General features: G+C 35.3%; 2 protein-coding genes across 2 annotated transcripts; both read left to right on the top strand.

Moving 5' to 3' along the window:
• Window positions 1–218: 218 nt before the first annotated feature.
• LOC112049450 (protein takeout-like) lies at window positions 219–7,732 on the top strand. Its single transcript, XM_024087326.2, has 5 exons — window positions 219–367; window positions 2,147–2,366; window positions 3,978–4,111; window positions 5,003–5,158; window positions 7,040–7,732. Exons 1-5 carry the CDS (start codon window positions 307–309, stop codon window positions 7,189–7,191), a joined length of 723 nt encoding a protein of 240 aa, XP_023943094.2. The 5' UTR covers window positions 219–306; the 3' UTR covers window positions 7,192–7,732.
• A 1,996-nt stretch (window positions 7,733–9,728) lies between these two features.
• LOC112049449 (circadian clock-controlled protein daywake) lies at window positions 9,729–18,005 on the top strand. Its single transcript, XM_024087325.2, has 5 exons — window positions 9,729–9,857; window positions 11,326–11,545; window positions 14,865–14,998; window positions 15,806–15,961; window positions 16,663–18,005. Exons 1-5 carry the CDS (start codon window positions 9,797–9,799, stop codon window positions 16,812–16,814), a joined length of 723 nt encoding a protein of 240 aa, XP_023943093.2. The 5' UTR covers window positions 9,729–9,796; the 3' UTR covers window positions 16,815–18,005.
• The last annotated feature ends 773 nt before the right edge of the window (window positions 18,006–18,778 follow it).

Genomic DNA, 18,778 nt, shown 5'->3' on the forward strand with positions numbered 1-18,778 from the left:
TGGTAAATTTTCGTCGTTTTTTTTAATAACTCTTAACAAGTTTCGTTTCTTCTCAATCTGCGCAGCCAGGGATCGAACCCAGGACCTCCGTTTTGTAAATCCACAACGCATATCACCGCGCCACGGAGGCTGTCATAAATCATTATAATGATAGTAGTAGTTACACAAATTTAATCATGCTCTGTATTCTTATTGTTTGTTTTGTTAAGTATCGCGGTGCGTGTTTAGTGAACATTAATTTAAATTATTTATAAATCTCTGTCTCCACATACAGAAGAAGCGAAGACGAAAGAGCACAGTCACATCATGCTTCGCACATACGTGTTTTTGTTGGTCGCCCTTTACTGTAGCGACGGTGTGTTATCAAGTGAGTTTAATTTATTTATCATAGGGATTGTGTTTTTTTTATTGAGAAAGCATACAATAAGGAACTTAAGCTAACTTATCCTAATAACTATAAACATCATGCCCACGTGGAATGGTGGCAAGAATACTGGATACATTTCCGCACTGGACGGCCAGGCTGATCCTTTGCGCAAAAAAGAATAGGATTAAGATTATATAAATTTTATTTAAAACATAGCCATATATATTAAAAAGCCGTGATAGCCCAGTGGATATGACCTCTGCCTCCGATTCCGGAGGGTGTGGGTTCGAACCCGGTGCGGGGCATGCACCTCCAACTTTTCAGTTGTGTGAATTTTAAGTAATTAAATATAACGTGTCTCAATCGGTGAAGGAATTCATTGTGTGTGATTTGTTGTGATGCATACCAGAGAATTATCTTAATTCTCTGCGTGTGTGAAGTCTGCCAATCCGCATTGGGCCAGCGTGGTGGACTATTGGCCTTACCCCTCTCATTCTGAGAGGAGAGTCGAGCTCAGCATTGAGCCGAATATGGGTTGATGACGACAACGATATTAAAATGCTATAAATGGCATTGTGCCTATGTCCTGTACTGATCGGTCCTATATAGGTACTATATTATGTAAAGCTATAAAAAAATTGTTTGTTATTTTTTGCGCAGCCTTTGCTGAGACAATCAGAACGGACATAAATTAGCATCTATGTGAGAAATATTAACACGGATATAATACGTATACGTATATCCATTTATGCCATTACAGCATGTCATCATTATCATTATCAGCCGATGGACGTCCACTGCTGGACATATAGAGGACTTTCATCAACATTCCGCATACATCCAGTGGCTCCCTGTCCCTTTTTAATGTCATTGGTCCATAGTGGAAAGTCGACTTTCCGCGATTTCGCGGGAGGGGAGATCCAGGGTTGCTACTTCCAGTGACTTTGGGATCCCAACGATCATCGACTGTTCAAACTTTGTGCTTCGGCCACTTCCACTTCAACTTTTCAACTCGTTGAGCTTTGACTTTGTTTCTTCTGTGGATCTCCTCAATTCTGATTTGATCACGCAGATATATTTCGAGCATAGCTCGCCTCATCGCGTGCCAAGTGACTAGCCTTCTAATGTGGCCATAGTAAACGATCAAGGCTTAGATCTGTCTGCTCAACCAACACGTACTGGTGGAAGACTTTTGTCTTCAGATACTGATGGATTTTTGACGATAAGATATAGCTGAGTTTATCGAACGTTGCCCAGTCGAGTTGGGTTTGACGGTGCACCTCTTTCTGAAAATTGGACCCACCTCACTGGTCCGTGTATCCAAGGTCTAGTTTGAGTAGTTGAGTAGTAAATGAGATTACACATGATGTTTGTTCGTTTTGATGCTCGTTAGTTGAGAAACTGTGCTGAGGTTATTAAAAATGATTTTTAGGTTATCCAGAGTCTCTTCCATGATGACGTTATGCCAAATTTGCCATCCAGATTCTCTGCCATGATGACATAATTGACGTCGTGAAGTATGAGAAATTGAATAATCTTAAGTTTCAATACGCTGTCACGAGCTCTGCTGTGATTCCGTCGTCACATGGTGCCTTATTGTTCTTTAGTAGATTGGAAGTAATTCTGATATCTGAATGGTTTCTTGTATAGTTTCGGGTCAATTTGGCCCTAACCAAACTTGGTTTTTAACCAAATATGCTTTTTCTATTAAATAGGCGTTTACCTAGACGCCAAATAAATAAAATTGATGATGTTGTAATAACTTTAAACATATTTTAGAGAGTCTGATAACACCTTGCAAAATCGAAGACGGAGCGTGCATAGAAAAATCTTGGATAGCGGCAAGCGAGCAAATAATTCAGGGTATACCAGAACTGGGTATTGAGCCAGCCGATCCGCTATTTATTGAAAAAATAGAAGGAAACTTGTCAACACTGAAGTACAAATACTTCAATACCACTATAGTTGGTTACAAGAACTGCAGGATCTCAGATGTTAAGTATGTGTTCATTTTATACTAGCGGACGGCCGCGACTTCAGCCGCGTGGAATTCGATGTACACTTTTAGCCTCTATTTAACGCCCCTTACGTATATTTTCCCATATTTCATATATGTAATAAATAGTCCACTAATCATTTTACAAAAATCTTACAACATGAACGATTTATATCTAAAAACATCTATCCCTTTTTAACCCTTTTGAAGTAGAATTTCGCAAATCTTAAATAACACTATTTATAGTCCGTTTTTAGTAGTACACGTCATAGATACAAATTTTTATTTTTTTTATTTAATTTAATTTTTATAGTATAGAAGAACTTTCTATATAAACATTCAACAACTATTGTACCCCCTTCTGATTACATATTTGCGATTAAAGTATCATATAACCTGCTCTGTATTATGGTCTCAAATTTTGCCAAGTTTCATTTGAATTCATTCAGTAGTAGCGTGATGCCCGGTCAACAAAAACACGGACAGACAGACAGACAAAAAAAAAAATGTATTTTTGGAATCAGTATATTATAAAATCAAAATATTTTCAATGTACAGAATTGGACCCGCTACAGTGTACTATAAGTATAGTAGAAGATAGATGATTACTAGCGGACTGCATAGTTGGTCCAGTGGTCGGCTTGGAGTTGGGAAGTTGGTGGTGTTACATCACCGAAAAGCACGTCAAGCCGTCAGTCTTGATCATTTACTTCTCTCATTCATTAAAAAAAAAAAATAACCCTGCCGCTGCGGGACATTTGATGATCTTGATCATTATCATTAACATCTGATAGTGATCGTTAATGAATTTAAATCTACATTTTCAAATTTTTTTTTTATTAATTGCTAATTACATACTACTAGTAGCCCTGGCTATTAAAAAATAATTATTATATCTGTTTAAAAATAATTATTATATTTAGTTGCAATTAACTAAACTAATTTTAAACACCATTTTTTATTCCAGTATTCTTGTAGATCATAAAAAATTACGGAATCCAGTTATAGTTATTGTTAACTTACTCAATCTTAGGTTCTGCACCTGATTGGACTTTATTAATAGATACGTATGAGAAACATTATAAAATCCCAGCGGATGTCGCTATTTCGAGATCTAGACCAGAAATTTTCCTTTTGTCTAAACAAACTAAGCGAATAGTATTTGTAGAGCTTATTGTGCCGTTGGAGACTAACATCCTGAAGGACCACTGTATAAAAGTGAATAAATATTATGACCTAACAAATGAACTAACTAAAAATGGCTATGTAGTTAGTCTGTATGCCGTAGAAGTAAAAATATCTCTATAACTTGCTTAAAGACCTTGGCCTCTCCAAGAGTATCCAAAGCTGCTTAGGATCTTACCAAATTTGGCTAGGCAGGGCGAACAACACGAGCAGAGAACGGGGAATGTTGATCGATCGTCAAGGAATTCCTTAACCATACATCCTGTAGTCACAAGTTCAGGACTCTGTTCGGAGTTCTTCTCTCTACCACGCAATGGACCCGGCACCCGCACGGTGAATCCATGGAATGCGTCTCTCTCTCTCTTTAATTTTTTTTATTCGTATTTCAATGCTATGAATGTTTAAATGTAACGTTAAAAATCATTTCAGAGTAAGCAACGACTTCAAAAACTACCACTATGAGCTGAACATTCCGGAGCTGAAGTTGCATGGAATGTACGAGATGGCCGGCCGCCTCATCTCTATGTCAGTGGAGGGGAAAGGGGAATTTTTTCAAACTACAGGTTTTTATTGGACTTTTATCTATATCTAACTAGCGGACCCGGTCAAGCCTCGCTTTGACTTAATGTGCTCTTCTTCCCTATCAATACCCTACTCCTACCCCTACCCTACCCCTACTCTACCGCTACCCTACCCTAAGTGCTCTGTAATACAATTTTTATTCTCCGTCATCTATAAACTTGGTTGAGGTGTCATTCGATTTGAAATTGAATGTATATAGTTTATAAAAAAATTGCAAAGTTGCAAAAGTTATAAACAATTAGCTAAAAATAATATATAATACTATAAGTATTTGCCTTTCAAATAAAATCGACTTGGGCTCATCAACAATTTCAAAATCATATACATCGCACATAGAAACATTTTGCTTATAACATAACTAGCCGACGTACCGTGCATATTTCTCGTGGAAATACGGGGTCAAATTATAGCTTATGACAGTCACAAATAACGTGACTTTCTAGTAGTAAAAAGTTTTTAAACTCGACTTAGTAAGAAAGAAAGAAAGAAGAAAGAAAAAACATTTATTTAAAAAATTGTGCCATACACCACAATGCCTAAGTAAGCACTATTGTAGTGTCTGATGCTTCAACCACCTGATCAATTCAAAATCAAAACTAAAGTAGTTGAAGCATCAAAAACCACTTCGTCATGTTAAAATGTATAAAAAAACACACATACACAATAATGATATGCCTTATATCTAACTATCTACGAGTATAATAATTGAAACATGAAACATGAAATGAGAAAATAAAAAAAATAAAAACAAAAAGAAAAAAGAAAATAAAATAAATTAAATAGTAGATCCAGAGATAGCCCATTTAACACCACAAACATTTACCTCTTTATATAAGTACCTATATATATCGAGCTATTTATTTTAATTACAGGAAATTACAAAATAATAGTTGACGCAGAATTAAAAGTAGCCCCCGGCGATGACGGCAAGTTACACATGGCTATTGGGGACTTCAAACTAAAATGTTATCCACTCACGGCGATCCACTTTGATTACAGAAATCTATTCAATGGGGATAAGGACTTGGGTAAGTTATTTTGTTAAATTCGAAATTCAAATTCGGTTTAAAGATATTTCTCCAAAAAAGGTGTCTTACGAAAAATATCGAATTGCATTCCGTACAAAGTAAGAAAAACTATCTACAACGCTCTAGCAAAGCCACATTTGGAATACTTAATAGAAATTTGGGGAACTGCTGCACAGACACATCTTAACAAATTACAACGCACACAAAACAAATTAATCAAGACACTATTTCATTACAATTTTTACACACCAACAAAAGATCTTTACACTAAAACAAAACTGTTCAATATCACGCAACTATACACATACAATACCTGTCTCATAATTAAAAAAATCATGACCAACACACTACATTCTACTATAACATTTAAGCATAGGACTAACAAACTCAATCTCAGGAATAAATATAAAATCAATATTTGGCGACCACGGACAAAAACCTATGGAAATAAAAACATATTATGTGAGGGTGCTTAGTTATATAACAATCTGCCAAACTCCATTAAGGAGTTAAACAACATAAAAGCATTCAAGATTAAATCCTACATCCTCACAAACTTGGACAAAATATTGAAAAAACAATGTAATTAAAATTTTGTTACAATAATGCATGCTGTCTGCAAAAATGACGATATGTTTACTCTAAGTTAAGTGAACAGTAAGTTCTTTTTTGGAGAAATGAATGAATGAATGAATGAATGAAATATACTTTATTGTACACCAAAAATAATAATAACAGGCAAGAAATTAACTTAATAAATACAAATAAATAAATAAATAATAAATACAAGGAATAATGCATAAAGACGGGTGTACACATAAAAAGAGAAGTAGAAGATATATTACACTTAGATAATAATATACATACATACATATATATATATATATATATATATATATATATATATATATATATGTATATATAACATAGGCATACATACGAAAATTTTACTTAAATAATTTAGATGTAAAAAGTAAGAAACAAGACAACATCAACAATTTTTTAAACATGAACAAATAAATAAAATCATTTAAACGAAAATAAATACGGAAAAATAAATATCTTTAAATTCAAATTCAAATTAAAAATTCATTTATTTAAATTAGGCTTAGTTTACAAGCACTTTTGAAAGATCAAGATTATGTCATAATTTAATTTAATCTAATGGTGGTAATAATAGTCGAAAATTTAAAATTAAAGTTACGAGGGTTCCAAATGTGCCTTGGTCCGAGAAGAGCCCACAACAAACTCAGCCAAGGTTTATTTTTTTTTTGTTTACCACCATTTTACAAACTTATTTAAAACTAAGCACAGTCGTATAATAAAAAAAAAAATCTAGACTCGAATGGGCTAGTTGACGCTTTTTTTTAATATTCTTAAATAGTTAGTTCATTATCGTTCTACTAGATTGAATTTTTTTTTTCATATTTTTTTTAAACGTGAACATTTTAATTTTTAAATATGGTTTTGACAATGCGAGCCAAAACGCCTGTCGGCCATGATGGTCTGTATTTCAATTGTTTCATGACGTCATTAAAACAAATCCTCACAAACAAAATCAAGGGCTAACTTGTAAAGAATAAAAATAAAAAATAGTTTTATAGTTCGCTTAGGTATAGCATTGTACGTGTGACTCAATGTTTAAGGTCGCCATTGACGGTCAATTATTCATTCTCACATTTCTGAAAAGCAAACGGCAGTACCCACGCGGCAAACTATACAAGTCGTGTACGCAGTGAACAACACACGATCAATTATACTCGTGGGTGCTACAGAAACGTGAGTATAATTGACCGTTTGTGGCTCGAGCTCCGCAGTGAGACGAATTTGGGTTGATTATGATGATGAATGATGATTTGTTGTTACTTATCCTATCAACAGGGGACGCAGTTCTCAAGTTTGCCAACGAGTCCTGGGAAGAGGTTGCCAACTTGACGCAAGACCCGGTGTTCGAAGCCATTATAACAAAACTCAACGAAAACGCGAACAAACTCCTGAAATTTGTGCCATTAGAGGAGTTTATAATAAACTAAACCAAAAAATTACGCCTCGATTTAGACAAACTATCCTAAAGGTTACAAAAACCTTTAGGATGTAATACAAAATTATACTACCGAAAATTATAACCGAAAGGGGTGTGGATTTACATCCTCCTCTTATCAAGTGAGCCCGCTTTTATCTTAAATTACATCATCACTTACCTACAGGTGAGATTGTAGTCAAGGGCTAACTTGTAAAAATTAAAAAAAAAATATTATTTTCGTCTAAACTACTATGTATAAATGTAAAAGGATTAAAGGATAAATTCATTAGCGCTTCGGTCCACTATCTTCAACTCCAAAAAAGCGTAGAGTCATTCGGTTCAAAACCTTTCGGTTCGAACTTTGGCTTACTTGATCAACACAACAAAATCAGTATTAGGAATGTGGTTAGACTATTTACATGTATTAAAAAAAGCCGTTAATGTATACCTTGGTTTAGTCCATACCTTTCATAACATTAGACAATAACGGGCAACGGTCATAATGTGAAAATATAATCTCATTTTGGGTAATGGTTGGTAAATAAAAGTTCACATACGGGTTATTATTTTTATTACTCGTATAATATACTAGAGAACCCCGTTAAGCTTCGCTTTGACTTATTCCCTACCCCTATCTTATTCTACTCCCACCCTACACATACCCTACCCTACCTTACTCAAGCTACCCGTACCCATTCCTACCCCTATCCTACCCTACCTCTATCCTAAGTATCCTATGTCCGTCTTCTGGTTGTAAGATACCTCCCCACCAATTTTCAACCAAATAGGTTCAGCCGTTCTTCAGTTGAACGGTGACTACGCAACTTTTTTTCTAATTCTTACATTTTTAAACTTTTGATATCTTTCGAATGGAATGTACGAATTGAATAATTCAAAAATTATGGGCATTGAAGTCTTGAATCTGAAGTAATTTATTTTGATAATATACTAGCAGACCACACCTTCTGTCATCGGCTTGTAGGATGCAGCAGAACAGCAGAGACAGCGGGCGCCTGAATATGCTGACCCGCTACGTAAAAGCATTTCCTAGCAAAAAAAAAAAAAAAAACAAAAAGAGAATACCACACCTTGACGCAGGTAGCCCCGCTGGGTTTTAGTGCGTATTCTGGTCAGCGATTCCCACATACCCAGCCATTGACTCCCAGCTCTGTGTGTTCAGTCGGGATGCGTAAACGAATTTCCCAGCAACAAAAGAGTTTTGAGCCTTCTGAACAGTATTTAATTTTGTCCTAATGCGTCTTCATATTGGAACGTTTCAACTTTCATGATGCCAACATCCGGGCTTTATCTCGATATGCACCGCCAATTAACTTTTAATTATCTAAAGTCATTCAGTCTATGGCTCTTTCACAGTGAGAATTTGATTTTCTAGAAATCCGTTCCTGCTGACATACTTCAGTGTAAGTCTTTACATACTTTTTAAGCTCTTTTGAGCTTAAATTTATCTAAGTTGTGGTTATGTTGTTTAAATATTATTTATATAAATTATTTAATTACTGTATGTATAATTAAATTGATTATAAGCAATTCTAATAAGGTTAATACTAGTATAGACCTTTGATGTTATTACCTTAGCTTATATAACTAGAATTAGTCGACAAACGGTATCTAGGACAAGTAGATAAACGGAATCTAATGCTATTTATTATGTTACTAGCGGTCGCCCGCGACTTCGTCCTCGTGAAAGTCGTTGTAAATTTCGACCCTTATTTCACCCTCTATTTATATTTTCGCATATTTATTTAAGTGCCTATAATAAACAGTCCACTTATAATTTTACAATAATATAACTCGAAACATGAACGATTTATATTGTAAAGAACTTCAACCCTTTTTTAACCGTTTAGCTTTTTTACATTTTTATAAATCTTGAATAATTTTAGTATTTGTTTGGTAGTACACATACCAATTTTATTTTTCTTGTAGTACAAATAAGTACTAATTTTGAAAAATGAATAACTTGATTTTTTTTAAAAAGAGCAACTGTTGTGTTTCTTGCCTTCTGAACCGGAGGTAGAATCTTTACAAATAGTCAACTGACGCGTCAAAAGTGGTTGTAAACTGAGCCTATTTGAAATAAATGAATTTAGATTGTGATTTTGAAATAGTGACTTATTATTTGAATGGTACACCGAGATACATAATAACCCTGCAGAACAGTGACTTATTATTTGAATGGTACACCGAGATACACAGAACAGATAATACGAGTATGTAGACCAAGGAATGATTTGTGTACTTTTAAGGTACGGGTGAATTATCATAACTGACACGCCAACCTAGACCTCATCATTGCTTCATTAGGCATGGTTGTAGCTATACGCCAAACTGATAATTTAGAAAATATTTTTCACTATTTTTGAAATATTGTGCATCAGTTTTATATAGTTTGTTTTAAATTCTAGACATTAACCTTTTGCCTATTTGGAATTGTTATGTTATCTATAACTACGGAACCTAGCGTACTCGACTTTGATCGTACGCATAAGAAATAATTAATAAGCAATAATTTGAATCACTTACCTATAAATGTACACTCTCTGTTTCCTCGTACAGAACAATTTTTGAGCGACTGGAGAACGGACACCGGCATCATGTTTCGCAAATGTGTATTTCTATTGCTTGCCCTTTACTGCGCTGACGGGGTGTTATCAAGTGAGTTTTATTTAGTTTAGGGATAGATATTAAATAAATTTTAATTTGAAAATCCTTAAAAAAGACCAGACTCAGATCTGAAAAGTCATGGATTAAATTTTCACCTGTTTACCAATTTTTCTTTTCCTGTTTGTGTTACTGTGGAACTCGTAGTCGTTGGAGAGGCACTTCCAAGAGAACATTCAGCTGCTGAGTGTTGAATTTAACCTCTATTTGTTTGATAATTTGACACTCAGGTAAATGATACATTGTCGGTGCCCTTACAACGTCTATGAATTCTACTATAAATGCCGTAGGCTTCATAATGGGACCTCAGCGGCGTCACCGGGGGGTTTGGGCGAGCGCAGAAGCATCGCCTAATGGGGCCCGAAGGCAGAAGCAGAGTAGATGGACGGAATGACTCTTTAAGGGCGTCTCCTCTGGGACTATATTTGCCTATTGTACTATAGACTTATTATAGGCTTTATTGCTAATTGAAAGAGAAGAGGAGAAAGAAAATATTGTTAACATTCCATTTATAGTTTTAAAAATTAAAAATTCTGAATTATACGAGTAATTTTATAAATTAAACTTAACTCATAAAAACCTATCTGTTGGTAGTCAGTGATATAACTTATTAAACCAATTGCACTATAGAAAAGCTAGCCGGGTTCCGTAGATTAAGTTAGCACTTTAATCCCTTAAGTAATGCACCGATACCGATAACGATACCCCACACCACACCATAGGACGATGAAAAATTCATCCTCACATTGCATGTAGGGAGGAACCCCAATTTTTTTTTTACCACTTTATACACGTAATATACATACCCATACCAAATTTCAGCTTTCTAGTTTAAACAGATTCTGAGTAATCTATTTCACCCGCGTGGTTCCCGTTCCCTTCCTCAATAAATAGGCTATCTAACACTTAAAGAACTTTTAAAAACGGACCAGTAGTTCCTGAGATTAACGCTTTCAAGCACTCAAACAAACAAATTTTTCAGCTTTATAATATTGGTTAAGATATTCAGATTTTGTCTATTCGCTCACAGCTCTGCATTTGGGTCTAAAAATTTATGTGTATTAGTTAATTGTGTAGAAATTAATGCTTGGTGCTCAAAATATAATAAGAGAAGTAGAGAAAGACCATTATGTAGTATATTTCCAAAATAACTATCAGAGGGTGATTAGTGATCTGTCTGTCTGTATGTTCGTAATAGAAACAAAAACTACTCTACGGATTTTAACGAAACTTAATACAATTATTCTTCATACTTCTGGGCAGGTTATAGTATACTTTCCATCACGCTACGATCAATAAGAGCAGAGCAGTGAAGGGAAATGATGGAAAAACGGGAGAAGTTACTCCATTTTTACAGCGATACTACTGTAAGGGCTGGATTAAAGAGGTCTAAGGGCGGATGAAGTTGCGGGCGTCCGCTAGTAAATATATAAATGTTAAATTAACATTAAAAACATTTCAGGTAGTCTAATACCACCATGCAAAATCGAAGACGAAGCTTGTATAGAGAAATCTGTGATGGCAGCAAGCTCTAAATTAATCCAGGGTATACCAGAACTGGGTATCGAAACCTCCGATCCGATGTTCATTGAGAAAATCGAAGGAAAGATTTCAATACTGAAGTACACTTTCTTCAATACTACTGTAGTAGGTTTTAAGAACTGCAAAATCTCGGATATAAAGTGAGTGATTATTTATTTTTATTATTTATAATAACTTTATTGCACAAAAAAGAAAATAACAAAAGACACAAATTTTTAGGAAAATAAATATCACTAATAGTGATCTCTTCCAGGCAACCTAAACATAAATATTTTTTTTTATTCTTTACAAGTTAGCCCTTGACTACAATCTCACCTGATGGTAAGTGATGATGCAGTCTAAGATGGAAGTGGGCTAATCATAAACTAAATATCCTGTGAGATGGGAAATAAAAAGTATTATTCACTAAATAATAATAACTAATATAAGAAATAAACAAAAAAACACATTTATTTTTCACATATAATTTATACACTTTCTTTTATTATTTTTTTTAAGGCTTATAAAATACAAACAATTTTTTTTATAAATTTTTACAAAGAAAAATACATATTTATTTACAAAGCTTAAAAAAAATTATAAAAAAGACATTTTTTATTATTCTTCGTATGTGATGTTCATACCATTTCATTAAAAAATACGTTTTTTTTATTATTTTCAAATTAACCCTTGACTACAATCTCACCTGGTAAGTGTTGATGCAGTCTTAGACGGAAGCGTGCTAAGGGAGGCACTTGTAAGGAGGATAAAATCCACCTCCCTTTAGGTTTCTACACAACGTCGTACCGGAACGTTAAATCGCTTGGCGATACGTCTTTGCCGGTAGGGTGGTAACTAGACCGAAGTTTCCCATCAGCCAGACTTGGACCATTTAAGAAAACGACAATCGCCTAGCCGTTGATCCAACCCAGGACTTCTGTCTAGTATATCCACCGTCCATACCACTGCGCCACAGAGGCCGTAAAATTTTGTAATTTGGGCCCAAAATTAATGAAAATAGATAATTTTATAGATTTTGTGATAGCCCAGTGGATATGACCTCTGCCTCCGATTCCGGAGGGTGTGGGTTCGAATCCGGTCCGGGGCATGCACCTCCAACTTTTCAGTTGTGTGCATTTTAAGAAATTAAATATCACGTGTCTCAATCGGTGAAGGAAAACATCGTGAGGAAACCTGCATACCAGAGAATTATCTTAATTCTCTGCGTGTGTAAAGTCTGCCAATCCGCATTGGGCCAGCGTGGTGGACTATAGGCCTCACCCGTCTCATTCTGAGAGGAGACTCGAGCTCAGCATTGAGCCGAATATGGGTTGATGACGAATAGATTTTATGGTGCTCTTTTCGAATTGACGTTTTGCCACCTTGTATTTTAGCCGTACGCGCGTGTGTAATAACGATTTCTCCTTACTGAGTAAATTTACAATGAGAAAATGTAGGGACAAATTAAACTAAAAAAAAAAAAATCTATTATATGCTTTAAAGATTTTGATCATATATACTCCATGCATGGATACATTTACATTGGAATCTCGAAATATACATATATTCTTTTTCAAGGTAAATACATAGTTCATCATCATCAATGCAAATATGAAATAAACTAAAATAATTATTTACACCCATCTAACGTTTCTGCTTACTGTTTTACTTTACTTTTCTTTTTTGTAATGTATTTATTTTTGTAATGTAGTCCTAGTCCAACGGAAAACATTAGAAAATCCTACCTGGTCTCCACGATACAGATCAATCTAGTGTGGAGACCACAGGCAATCAAATACTTGGTTTTTGTATCTATTTTTGGGTAATAAAGATTTTATTATTATTATTTCGATAAATTTTACTCTCACGCCCGGTACAAAATAAATATTTATAATAAGGAAAATACATAACTTAGATACGCAAAATAATAAACATAAATATATGCTACATAAATACATATATGCACCGGGCGGACAGGGAGACCAAATGGCCGGGGGTCAGGGCGACAGGTGGAGAAACCGACGGAGAATTATTATTATTATTATTGTTATCATCATCATCATATCAGCCGATGGACGTCTACAGCAGGACATACTAGTAGGCGTGTTGTAGGAACTTCCAAACATCATGATTCTTATCCGCCCGCATCCACCGAATTCTTGCTACTCGCTTGATGTCGTCAGTCCACCTGATAGGGGGTCGACCAACACGGTGCTTTCTAGCGCGGGGTCGCCGTTCCAGCACTTCGGGACCCCAACGTCCATCGGCTCTTCGAACTTTGTCCCGGCCCATTGCCACTTCAGCTTAGCGACACGTTATACTCTTCAAGAATACTTTTTTATAACTTTGTCAGGCTAATTATACTTGCATACCTTGGCTATTATAAGTAGAATTATATATGTAAATTGCAATTAACAACTAATTGCATTGTCTATTATTCCAGTATACCTACTTATCGTTTAAGTAGAACATTTTTTTGCTAAATATGTTTGTTTATTGAGTACTCAAGGGTCAAGGTTCAATCCCCGGCCGCTGGACTATTGCCATACCCACTCCTAACACGGTCTTTCCACTAGTTGGAGCGGAATGGAAATATCCTACTAATATTTTAAACGCGAAAATTTTTATGAATGTTTTTATGGATGTTTATTTGGATGTTTTTTTGGATATATGTTACTCTTTAACGGCGCACCGATTTGGCTGAAAATTACAACGAATATAAGGATTAACAGTTAGGCCACTTTTCATCCCGGAAAAATCCATGGTTCCCGAAGGATTTGTCAAAAACTGAATTCTATGCAGACGAAGTCGCAGGTGTCCGCTTGTTTATATTTAAGAAGATTTCATTGCAAAAAATCTTAAAAAAAAATAATTTTAATTTTTAATTAAATATTTAACTGAACGTCCGAAAAGCCATGATTTTTAATATTTACATCAAAAGTATAGTACCATATCTTGTATTTAACGAGATTCCAGGAAAAAGCTCAAACATTTAAACCTTTATAGTAAAAAATCAGACATCCTTTAGTTTGGCGTGTATATGTTTACTAATACTATGACGTCACGCATCGGGGGATAGTGTTTCTGGTGTTTGGAAATATGGAGTTTTAAAATAATCTATTACCTACTCTATTTCATTTATGTCATTGTACCTAATGACACGGGCGTATCTAGTTTTAGGGCCAGGACGTCATTGTAATTTTATACTGAATATTTCAAAAAAAAAACATTTCCTATTCTTATTTTTTATTTAAAACGGTATATCTCGCACCCTTAACCAAGTATGTACTATACTAAATAGTCAATATTCATTTACTTCAATTTGGCTTTATTTACAAGCACTTTCGAAACGTCAGGTAATTTAAATTAGAAGATAATGCAAAACAAAATGATACATTAAATTTGATATGAGTCAACTACCCCTTTACCAAAAATGTCGTTATAGTGTTCCTAGTATAAATAAAAATTCTATAATTTCAGAGTAAGCAAGGACCTCACAAACTTACACTATGTGATGAACTGCCCGCAGCTGAAGTTGAAAGGACTGTACGATATCAACGGACGTCTGATAATTTTGCCAGTCGAGGGGAAAGGCGACTATGAACTAATTACAGGTTAAACTGGCGTTTTACTAAGCACAATTAATCCATTCAAGACTATAATATACTAGCTGACGCCGCGCGGTTTTACCCGCGTGGTTCCCGTTCCCGTAGGAATATGGGGATAATATATAGCCTATAGCCTTCCTCGATAAAAGGGCTATCTAACACTGAAAGAATTTTTCAAATCGGACCAGTAGTTCCTGAGATTAGTGCGTTCAATCAAACAAACAAACAAACTCTTCAGCTTTATAATATTAGTATAGATTATGTCTTGAAACTTCTTTTCTTTTATTCTCTACAAGTTAGCCTTTGACTACAATCTCACCTAATGGTAAATGATGTTGCAATCTAAGATGGAAGCGGGCTAATTGGTTAGGACGAGGATGAAAATCCACACCCCTTTTCGGTTTCTACACCACATCGTACCGGAATGCTAAATCGCTTGGCGGTATGTCGTTATCGGTAGGGTGGTAACTAGTCACGGCCGAAGCCTCCCACCAGCCAAACAAAGCCAGCCAAAAAACTATCTTGAATACTGAACCTTTTCGGCAAGCACAAGGCTGCATTATAGGCAAATCAAATTGGCTACATTATATTATTATATTTATTATAAAGGTGCTGGAATAGCGACCCCGCACCGGAAAGCACAGTGTTGGTCGACCCCCCACTAGGTGGATCGAAGACATCAAGCGGGTTGCAGGGAACCACTGGATGCTGGCGGCTCGAGGCCGTTTTGTTTGGAAGTCCATGCAAAAGGCCTATGTCCAGCAGTGGATGATGATGATGAAATTGGCTACATAATTATTGGGCACTTTACAGGAAAATACAAAGTCGTAGTTGACTCTGAATTAAAAGTAACCCCCGGCACTGACGGCAAGTCGCGTTTGGCTATCAAGAACTTCAAACTGAAATGTACTCCACTCTCGGCGATCCACTTTGACTTCAGAAATCTGTTCAACGGACAAAAGGATTTGTGTAAGTACTTTTAAGACATTAATCGACCGATTAGCATAATTATATTTTTATTAGGTACAAATATTGCCTCAATACTTAATAATAAAATTAAATTAGTTAATACGTGAAAGTAAAACTAATAAAAATTTAAGCTAAATTACTAAAAATATTTACGTACTTTTGGTGACATTGATGATAATGGTAGGTAATACCTACATCAGATCATTTTCGTCCTCCTACGGAACGAGGAAATCCGTAGGAGAACGAAAATAATTGATGTAGCCCAAAGGATTAGCAAACTGAAGTGACAGTGGGCGGGCCATATCTGCCGTAGAACAGATGGCCGCTGGGGCAGACGTATTCTGGAGTGGAGACCGCGTACTAGCAAACGCAGTGTAGGACGCCCTCCAGCTAGATGGTCCGACGACATCAAGAAGGTAGTGGGAAGTGGCTGGATGAGGAAGGCGGAGGATCGTGTTACGCGCTCTCGGAAAGGCCTATGTCCAGCAGTGGACGAATACAGGCTGTTGATTGGTTGATTTACATACTAGAGGTAGACTAGGGTTAAAAAAACATTGATCAAAAAAGTCTACCAAGTTTGGGTTTGTTTGTTCATTCTAACCTTTGAATGAATCGTTTTTAAAAGTTTATATTCATAGTTTGAATATCTGAATTTTTATAATGAGTAAAATTTTATTTGTTATTAATAATTCTATCCACAGCGGACGCAGTCCACAAATTCGCCAACGAGTCCTGGGAAGACGTCGCGAACTTGGTGCAAGACCCGGTGTTCTACCCTGAAATAGGAAAAATCATCAAAAACGTAAACAAATACCTTAAATCTGTGCCATTAGAGGAATATAAATTAAACTAAATTAATAGAAACATGGAACCTCGATTTAGGCAAATAGTATGTAAAAATTTGTAAAAGAATTAAGAATTTTGACGACCTCCGTGGCGCAGTGGTATGCGCGGTGGATTTACAAGACGGAGACTGGGTTTGATCCCCGGCTGGGCCGATTGAGGTTTTCTTAATTGGTCCAGGTCTTGCTACAGATTTTGCTAGTTACCACCCGACCGGCAAAGACGTTCCGCCAAGCGATTTAGCGTTCTGGTACGATGCCGTGTAGAAACCGAAAGGAGTGTGGATTTTCATCCTCCTCCTAACAAGTTAGCCCGCTTTCATCTTAGATTGCATCATCACTTACCGTCAGGTGAGATTGTAGTCAAGGGCTAACTTGTAAAGAATAAAAAAAAAAAAAACATGTTATTTGCCTTCAGTTCTACTACGAGAACGTTCAGCACTAGTTAGGCCCACTTCTATCTTTACAATCCATGTGGTTTTTTAGCTACTTCTACTCGTAGAGTCCTTATGTATAAGTATTTTGGGTCATGTTCTAGATATCAAAAATATCACTTCTCTATGAAAGAAAAAAGAAAGAAAGATTAATATTTATAAGTAATGCCACATATTGCTTACGTTCTTAAATTCTAAATTATTAACTTAATTGTCCATACAAACAGTGGAGCAATAAAAGAAGAATACCTTGCAATATGTGCTGTAACCTATAAAAAGGCCCCAACTTAGCATTTTGCCACATACTTCTTATACAAAAAAAAAGTATGCAGCACTAATTTTCAGTTAGGACCCAGTTCAGGTGCCGCCACGTACACAGTTCAACATCCTTTTTTTTTTTAACGTGGGGAAATCCTCATGGATACCTTCTCGCCACGGGGAGGCAAGAAGGTTATGTCGGACAGTTTAACATCCTAGGTTAACTATTATATTAATTCGTCTTCAAAAAACTTTTAGTATTATTTTAGTAATGCCTAAATCGAGGTACTTTTTAACCGTGGATTATTGGTGTATATGCTCAATATATATTTAAATATTCTAAAGATATCCAAAGAAATTTTATAAATTATTTTGATACCAAAAAACGCAATGTGTTAAAATGTAATGTAGTTTAGTTACACTATAATAATATTATGAAATAGTAAAGTTATATTGTTACTTAAGATATCTAATTTTTCTACAATTAAAGATATCAAAATATCTGGGTGACTGGGTGTTTTTATTATATAATGATAAAATTATTCATTTTTAATAAATATTTTTGTCATTATTTGTGTTTTACTTTTATGAAATACTAGCTGACACCGCGCGGTTTCACCCGCGTGGTTCCCGTTCCCGTAGGAATACAGGGATAATATATAGCATATAGCCTTCCTCGATAAATGGGATATCTAACAATGAAATAATTTTTCAAAACGAACCAGTAGTTCCTGAGATTAGCGCGTTCAATCAAACAAACTCTTCAGATTTATAATATTAGTATAGATTAATTGAGCAAATCCATATTTTGTAGCTTTTATTCAATTGTTCTGTACCTCAAAGGAAAAAAAACGGAACTCTATATTGTCCTTGAGTCAGTCTGCCTGTCTGTCTGTCGTAGTACGTGTATTAAGTTGAAAAATCGAATACTCAGGCCCACGAAGTTGTGAAAAAAACTTAACTTAGCTGAGCTTTTGTAAAAAAAATACTTTTTTTGCTTTTGCTGTATTTATAAATGGTATAAAACTGACACAGGGTGGCATAATAATATTTTAAAAAATTTCACGAAAAAGAGACTTATAAATAGAACACTGATGTTATGACTGTTAGAATACCATGAATCCTAAATCCTAGGTTGTGCGCGAATTATGTGCTCTTTCGCACGATGGGCCTGACACTCACACGTTAAATCTATGCTGAAGTATGAAACTCTCTCTCTGAGAACTTCTCTTCTATATGGTTAACTTAAAATAGTTCATTCATAAAACATTTGCCAAACAGTT

This window comes from Bicyclus anynana, chromosome 13 (assembly GCF_947172395.1).
Source record: "Bicyclus anynana chromosome 13, ilBicAnyn1.1, whole genome shotgun sequence".
Classification (NCBI taxonomy): Eukaryota; Metazoa; Arthropoda; class Insecta; order Lepidoptera; family Nymphalidae; genus Bicyclus; species Bicyclus anynana.